Source organism: Mandrillus leucophaeus, unplaced genomic scaffold, assembly GCF_000951045.1.
Source record: "Mandrillus leucophaeus isolate KB7577 unplaced genomic scaffold, Mleu.le_1.0 Scaffold203, whole genome shotgun sequence".
NCBI classification, from domain to species: domain Eukaryota; kingdom Metazoa; phylum Chordata; class Mammalia; order Primates; family Cercopithecidae; genus Mandrillus; species Mandrillus leucophaeus.
The window spans coordinates 1,203,303-1,212,039 of NW_012102066.1; the positions used below are offsets into that span (position 1 = coordinate 1,203,303).

Consider the following 8,737-nt stretch of genomic DNA (forward strand, 5'->3'; position numbering starts at 1 on the left):
TTTGTACTTTTAGTAGAGACGGAGTTCCGCCATGTTGCCCAGGCTGGTCTCGAACTCCTAACCTCAGGTAATCCGCCCACCTCGGCCTCCCAGAGTGCTGGGATTACAGGCGTGAGACATGTGCATTTTAGCTTTCTAGATCAGGTGAGGACACACGGGCAAATGGCTCAAGGGTCAAATCCAGTCCAATGCCTGTTTCTGAACAGCTTGCAACTTAAGGATGGCTTTTACATTTTTTAATGGCTGAAAAAGATCAAAACATGAGTATTTCATGACAGTTGAAAATTACATAAAATTCAAACTTCAGTGTTTAGGATAAGGTTTTATTGGAACACAGCCCCACCCATTCATACTGTCTATAGCTAATTTTAAGCTACAAGTTGAATAGCTGTGACCAAGCCAGCATGGCCCACAAAACCTAAATAGTTCTTGTTTGGCTCTGGGAAGCTAAAAGACAACAGAGAAAGATTTCTCCAAAGATACTGAGTTTCTCTGGGAATGAGCAAAAACAATTATAATCCAAGATGTACAACTATGGCAAGCCACAGGTCTGGAGAAGGGAAGAGCAGGGGGAAGATTTTACTGGTAAAGTAGAGAAGTTCACATAAACGTCTTGGAAACAAAGTTGATTGGTTCCTGAGACTCAAATCAAGAAGTGTAGTTCGTTCATTGTTGGAGGTGCTGCTGCTGGGCCAAACATCCTTTCGACAGTATCTTATCTGAACTGCTGCAGTTTTAAAAAATGTTTAGCAATAAATCTTGTCATAGAAAATGTGTGCATATTTGCAAAACGAGCAAGTTGTGCAAAACACTAAATGCATGAAAGATGTGAAGAAATTGTGGGTTTTTTCGTTTATTTTTTAAAGTCCTTGCAGTTCTTCCTCTTTTTTTTTTTGAGACGGAGTCTTGCTGTCGCCCAGGCTGGAGTGCAGTGGCGCAATCTCGGTTCACTACAACCTCCGCCCCCCGGGTTCAAGCGATTCTCCTGCCTCAGCCTCCTCAGTAGCTGGGATTACAGGCACCTGCCACCACATCCGGCTTTTTTGTTTTTCTGTATTTTTAGTAGAGGCGGGGGTTTCACCACATTGGCCAGGCTGGTCTCAAAACTCCCGACCTCGTGATCTGCTCACCTCGGCCTCCGAAAGTACTGGGATTACAGGTGTGAGCCACCGCGTCCGGCCTTGAGACAGTTCTTATCTGAGACATATGAACATGAGTTCCCTTCCTTTATGGTCTCTGGACTCCAATTTGTCTGGGTCTGACAGTAGTTACTTCTCCTGGAATCTGCAACTTTCAGAGCACTTTATGGAAAAAGTCGGCCAACCCCTGCCCTACACTCACTCTTGATCACTCTCCAGTGTAGCCATCCCAAACTATTTGCAGACCACCCTTTTCTCTCTGATCTGTATCCCACCCCCCCAACCATGGGTGCTTCCATAGAACTAACCCCATCTAAGCATTTAAGAGTTATTCTAATTACCCTTTTACTTGTCTGACCCAAGTGTTCACCACTCAATCCTTAGCACCCAGCACGATCCCTGGCCCTCGTTCAGCGCTTAATAAATGCACGTTGATAGAATGTGCAGCATCCTGAACAGGCGAACAGCAGTGGGTTCCAACTTTCAAGGAGCTTAAAAAAGGAACCCGACATATAAACAACAGATTAATCTACAAGGAAGAATGGCGGGGCGGGTGCGGGAAGCACTAAAAAGCAGCAAATACTCTGCAGCAGAACCAAAGAGAAAATTCCACCTACAGGTGCCCTTTCTTCAGGAACCTTCCTAATGTGAATACAGGTTCCCTTCTCCTCCATGACGAAATTCTTAGTGCGGTTACTTGTTGGTACGCAGTGTCCTCATCTGTAAAATAAGACTAATGACGATTTCACCGGATTATAATGAATACAGTTAAGTATTGAACTAAGGCATAGAAAGCACGTAGCTCAGTGCACGCTTCCTAGAAAGTGCTCAGTAAACTCCGATCCTCTAAAACGCTCCGTTTGATGTTAATGGAGTCCGTATCCGAGCGGGTCTCCAGTGTGCATCGCCAAGGCTATGGCCCAGCATGCAACGTATCCTTTTAGTAAGAGCAGCGACTTCTCAGCTCTCCCTTCGCCACAGGAGAGTTCTCGGCTCGCGGCGTCGCAGCGGGGCTGAGCGCTGGGCTGAACTCCCGAGAAACCTCCTGCAGCTGCACCGGAGCAGACGCCGGACAGGTGAAAGAACTACAACTCCCGTCAGATTGCACCTGAATTTAGGGCCTCTTTATATTTTATCACACCCAGCCTCCTCCGCGCAGCCCTCAGTGGCTCCGCCCCAAGGGGGGATCTCTTCTTTCCTTGTGGAGTCCGAAACGTGGCCACGCCCCGGTCACCGGAAAAATCCGTGTGACGTCACAAAAACCTACGCGTCGCGCGGTGGGCGGGAGTTGGCGGACGGTCCCTGGCTGCGTTCTGGAGGCCCTGGGACAGCGGAAGAGGCTTCAGACGCTGCAGCGATGCCTCGCCCACGGCGGGTCAGTCAGCTCCTGGATCTGTGAGTCTACCCTGTTCCGCCTCCCTTCGCGCCGCCCCAGCACCTCCTCCAAACGGCCAGGCCCTGCGCTGCTCTTCCTCCCCGCCCCTTTCCCACCCCCCCGACCTCTGAAGAGGCCCCGCGTGTGTTTCTGTCCCTGGGTTCCTGATCTATCGTTTCCTGGCTGAGGACAGTTGTGCAAAGTGGGTCTCTTGGCGGGTTTGCCCCTCCGAGACTCCGCTGCGCGTTCAGTGTCCATTCCTCAGTCAGCCTTGACAGCTCGGCGCCCCGGCTCTTCCTGGCAGTGGCCTCTCTCTTAGCAGCTAAAAACCTTGGTAGAAAAAAACACAACACTAGATGAGGTTCTCAAAAGCTTCTAGCAGAATTCCACCCCTGTAACTGGAATAAACATTGACACACCCTGGGATAAACGTAGCACAGTGATTAAGAGCCCAGATCCCTGGCTGAGATTGCTGGGTTCAGCCCCCGGCTCTGCCATTCACCAGCCACGTGACCATGGACGGGTAACGTAACCTCTGCCTGTGCCTAAGTTCTTTATCTATAAAATTTTTGTGATAATAGCACCCTTCTCATGGAGTTGTTCTGAGGGATAAATTTAACACATGTAAAACCCTTATAAGGATGCCCAGCAAATAATAAACACCATTAAATGTTATTATTATTTCCTGCCAGAAATTGTACTGAAATTACAAGGGCAATTGCGGCTCTCCAGGAGCTTTCAGTCTTGTTAATATTGCCATGTAAAAAATAGACATCTTAAGGATAAGGAAAACAAGCTCCTTAATCTACTGAAGGCTTTCTAAAACAATGGCATCTGAGATTTTACATTAAACTCAGGAGGCCGAGGTAGGATAATTGCTCGAGCTCAGGAGTTCGAGACCAGCTTGGGCAATGTGGCAAAACCCCGCCTCTACTGAAGATAAAAAAACTATCTGGGCATGGTGGTTCACGCCTGTAATCCCAGCACTTTGGGAGGCTGAGGCACTTGAGATCAGGAGAGTTGGAGACCAGCCTAGCCAACATGGCAAAACCGCGGCGTCTACTAAAAATACAAAAATTACCCAGGAGTAGTGGTGGCCCCGGTAGTCCCAGCTATTCCGGAGGCTGAGGCAGGAGAATCCCCTGAACCCGGGAGGCAGAGGTTGCAGTGAGCTGAGATCGCGCCATTGCACTCCAGCCTGGGCGACAGAGCAAGACTGTCTCAAAAAAATAAAATAAGTAACTATCATATATGTAGAATAATATCACAAGCGGGAGAGTAACAAACTTGATATTTCTAATAAGGAAAAGAATAGAAGGAAGCTTTGTAAAGGGGGTTATTATTTTTAAGATCTGACAGTTGCAAAACAAATAGGAGGAAGTGCATCCAAGAGAGTGAAATAAAGAGTAAAGGTTTGACAGGCAGGAAAGGAAGAAATATGAGAGAAGACCAGAAAGTAGCGCTCCAATGTGAATGGAAGATACAATATAAATAGCATAGCAGTGAGACATAAAGCCAAGTCATTGGGAATAGAATCTTAGGGACCAGGATGAAATAAAAGCATTTCCTGTTTTAGTCATGGGGAGCTATCAAAGGTTTTAGAACTGTGCTGTGAGCAGAGATTTGAATTAGGCAGAAGTTGGAAACAGGGAGACACTTAGGAGACTTACAAAATCTTAAGAAGTGGAGAGCCCAAACCAGGAGACGTGAAGATGTTCTTTGCAGAATTGTTTCTGGTGGCATGGAGGTGGAATGGGAGAGGTACCACGGAATATTATGCAGCTGTTAGAAAAGCGGAGGGTAGGCCAGGCATGGTGGCTCACACCTGTAATCCCAACACTTTGGGAGGCTGAGGAGGGTGGATTGCTTGAGACCAGGAGATCGAGACCAGCCTAGGTAAAATGGCAAAACCGTGTCTCTACCAAAAGTAAAAAGCCAATCTCATAACCTGGTCTCAAAATAAATAAATAAAAATTAAATTTAAAAAATGAAAGAAAAGCAAAGGGTAGATTCACATGGATGGTACTTTAAAACACAGTGCTTAGTGAAAAAAGAGGAAACAGACTAACAATGTTAAGAAAAATTCTTCGGAACTTGGAGGTAAGACAAAGGGATGAGCACGTGATCTTCATTGTCATGTTAGAGTGTGGTCCCTGTGTAAAGGTCCATATTTGCCCTTAGAACCTAATTTTGTACCCTTCTGGGACAAGGTACAATCTGAGACTGGCAGTTGATCAGCAAGCTATTTCTGGTTTGTAACAAAGAAACTTGAGCCAGACTAGTAATTAACTGTGTCACTAAGCACACTATTTAGTCCAGCTGATGAGGCTTTCTCCATGAAGGAGCCAGGGTTTGGTTTATGTTCTTACATAAACTCCTTGTCTCCTCACTGACCAGCACTTTAACACTGCCTTAGAGAATCCTTTGGATCTGAGACATGAATAGTTTTGAATAGAGGGACTATTCAACTCTTAGCTGGGCGCCGTGGCTCACGCCTGTAATCCCAGCACTTTGGGAGGCCTAGGCAGGTGGATCACCTGAGGTCGTGAGTTCGAGACCAGCCCAACCAACATGGAGAAACCCTGTCTCTACTAAAAATACAAAATTAGCTGGGCGTGGTGGCGCATGCCTGTAATCCCAGCTCCTCGGGAGGCTGAGGCGGGAGAATCACTTGAACGCCGGAGGCAGAGGTTGTGGTGAGCCGAGATTGCGCCATTGCACTCCAGTTTGGGCAACAAGAGCCAAACTCTGTCTCAAAAAAAAAAAAAAAAGAAATTACTCTGTTAGTTTTTAGCTTCATTGACAGGTAGAATGGTGATTAGACTATTACGGAGAAAGAAGTGTCTTATGGGGAAAATGAATCAGAATATCCAGTAGAAATATCAAGCAGGCAGTTAGAATATAATTTGGAATCTGAAAGAGAGATCAAGGATTAGGCTGGGCGCAGTGGCTCATGCCTGTAATCCCAGCACTTTGGGAGGCCAAGGCAGGCAAATCACTTGAGCTCAGGAGTTCGAGACCAGCCTGGCCAACATGGTGAAACCCTGTCTCTACCAAAAATGCAAAAAAAAAATTAACCAGGCATGGCAGTGCACACCTGTATTCCCAGTTACTTGGGAGGCTGAGGCAGGAGACTTGCTTGAAACCGGGAGGCAGAGGCTGCAGTGAGCCAAGATGGTGCTACTGCACTCCAGCCTGGGCAACAGAGTGAGACTGTCTCTAAATAAATAAATAAAATGAAGAGAGGTCAAGGATTGTAACTAAGATTGGGGATAAAACTTTGTAGATGATAGGAAGCCATGGTTAAGTTTAAGAGAGGGGCTATAGAGAGAAAAAAAGAAAGTCAAGGACAAAATTTTATGTAACACTTAACATTAGAACCAGCCCATGTTGCCAAAACTCTTTTATTTGTTAGATCAAGTCGCCATATGATGAATTGACCAAATAGTAATAGGTTGTTTCTTTTAAGTATAAAATGTAGAGCAACTAATATTGTATGGGATATCCGCCCGTCTCCCTAATTGTTTTACAGCTTTTAAAGATTTTAAGTTTTAGCTGACTTCTTTTCATTTTGTCTTGAGAAATGAGACTGCCTGTGCCAACTGTTGGGCCTGAGAATCAACACCACTTATGTCAACATAACTTTCTGCTCTAGGAAATTTTTCAAATCAGTTTATCTAAATAAACAGCTATCAGGACAGACATTTTGATTTTTAGGACAAACAGTATGTTTATCTGTACAGATTGCTCAAGGCTGGCTTCTTGTGTCCATCAGTTTTAAACTACTAAGTCACAAACTTTGCCTAATCCTTACCCATTCGGGGGAGAAACACCCACTTAAACTGGTGGAGTTTGTATCCCAGAACCCTATGTATACTCCTGCCTAACTTTCCCCTGTTGAAATGCTACCCAAACCCTGTCAAGGTGACCTCCATTGCTGTAGTAAATTTGGTATATGATTTGACGAATTTAATAAATCTGTTTGACCAGCAGGGTTTCTGGATGGGCTTTATGGCCATTTAATAGTCCTCCCGGAATTTTAAAATCTATTTGATTTGTTTCTGTCCCAACTCCCTGCTATTGCAGCTGGAGGGAACTGGAGCAGAAAGAAGAAACCATTTACTTTGGGAAACACATGGTACAGCCTCTGCACTGCTGAGCTCCAAGAAGAGCATACTAAAGGGCTAAGATGAAAAAGACTGAGAGGAAAAAGGTGGTGGTGGAGGGCAGAGAGCTATGTTATGGGAAAAAGGTAATATATTGAAATATACCTGAAATCTGCATAAAGCAAAATATAGTAGTCTCTCCTTATCTGCTGTTTTGTTTCAGCAGTTTCAGGTACCATGAAACTGCCAACCATGGTAAAAAAAATATATATGTTAAATGGAAAATTCTGGAAAGAAACAATTCATAAATTTTAAATTGTGCACCATTCTGAATAGCAAGATGAAATCTCACACCATCCTGCCCTGTCTGCGAGGATGTGAATTCTGCCTTTGTTCAGTATATCCATGCTGTCCATGCTGTTCATTTAGTAGCCTTCTTGGTTATCAGAGCTATTGTCGCAGGGCTATTGCATTCACATAACCTTGATATTACTTAATAATTGCACCAGAGCACAAGAGTACTGATGTACATGTATTTTTTTATTTTTCCACCCAATCCCTATAGATACTGTTATAACTCTTCTATTTTATTATTGTTGTTGTTCATCTCTTACTGTGCCTAATTTATATATTAAACTTTACCATAGGTATGTATGCGTAGTAAATGCAGGGTGTGTATAGGATTTAGAATTCAGTACTATCCATGATTTCAGGTGTCCACTGGGAGTCTTAGAATATATTTCCCATGGATAAGGGGGATCTGCTATATAACAGGAGTGATTGTCAGTCACTTCAAATGCTTTGCTTTTCTCTAATCCTCTACTCAGAGAGGTCACATGCAAGAGGAACAAGAGCATTTTTACAAAGTTTATACGGACTTACCTTATTTCCCCCCTTGACTGGCGTGGGTCACTGTAGGGGTACTTGGTGAGCAGTGTCCTCAACCAAGTGGTAGTTATCTTTATTACCTAGGGCAGGAGTTGGTAAACTTTCTGTGAAGAGCCAGATCGTAATATTTTTAGCTTTGTGGGCTACACATCCTCTGACACAGTTATTCAGCTCTGCCATTGTAGAACACAAGCAGCCACAGACAACACATAAAGAAATGGCAGCAGCCTGAGGATGATAAGTGGTGTGAAATATCTGTTGAATACCTTGACTATCGGCTCATTGTCGAGCAACCTTTGCAGTAAAAGACCTATCATTGTCAGAGTGAAAGTGGTCTTCTTTGGGAGGCCGAGGCGGGTGGATCACAAGGTCAGGAGATCGAGACCATCCTGGCTAACATGGTGAAACCCAGTTTCTACTAAAAATACGAAAAATTAGCCAGGCGTAGTGGCGGGTGCCTGTAGTCCCAGCTCCTTGGGAGGCTGAGGCAGGAGAATGGCGTGAACCCAGGAGGCAGAGCTTTCAGTGAGCTGAGATCGCAGTGATCTGGAAAACCAAAAACATAACACATTTTGATCAGTGTGCCTGGAGTTGGTTGATCGGACTGAAACAATGAAACCATAACCTGAAAAAAATGTCAACAACTGTAACACATTAACAATAGCCCCAGAGGTGGGGGGTGTGTGTGTGTGTGTGTGTGTATGTGTGTGTGTGTGTGAGAAAGGCTGTGTTCCAGTAAAACTTGATTTCTTTTTTTTTTTTTTTTTTGAGATGGGGTCTCACTTTGTTGCCCAGGCTGGAGTGCAGTGGCTCGATCTCAGCTCACTGCAACTTCCGCCTCCCAGGTTCAAGTGATTCTCCTGCCTCAACCTCCCAAGTAGCTGGGATTACAGGCATGCACCACCATGCCTGGCTAACTTTTTGTATTTTTAGTAGAGACAGGCTCTCACCAGCTTGGCCGGCCTGGTCTCGAGCTCCTGAATTCCGGTGATCTGCCCGCCTCAGCCTCCCAAAGTGCTGGGATTACAGGCATGAGCCACCATGCCAGGCATAAAACTTGATTTCTAAAAATCAGCAACTAGCCAGGTTTGTCCCACAAGTCATAGTTTGCTGACCCCTTATCCAGGTTTCAGTACAACAAGAGAATCCAGGTGGCTGAACCAGAATTAAGTTTGAATTTCCTAAGTTCCCTTTTGCCAGACTGCCACCCAGAGAGTATACCAACCAGG

The 8,737-nt window shown here is 45.0% G+C and overlaps 1 protein-coding gene across 2 annotated transcripts in view; it reads left to right on the forward strand.

Annotated features, from left to right (window-relative positions):
• The first annotated feature begins 2,336 nt into the window (after window positions 1-2,336).
• The window catches only part of AMN1 (antagonist of mitotic exit network 1 homolog (S. cerevisiae)), a 70,614-nt gene continuing 64,213 nt past the window's right edge, over window positions 2,337-8,737 (forward strand). Inside the window, exon 1 of one of the 2 annotated variants that reach the window (XM_011979546.1) lies at window positions 2,337-2,534. In XM_011979546.1, the coding sequence (XP_011834936.1) occupies window positions 2,497-2,534 (38 nt within the window). In that variant the 5' untranslated portion in view covers window positions 2,337-2,496. The remainder of the gene's footprint in view (window positions 2,535-8,737) is intronic. The other variant, XM_011979547.1, reaches the window with a different exon arrangement.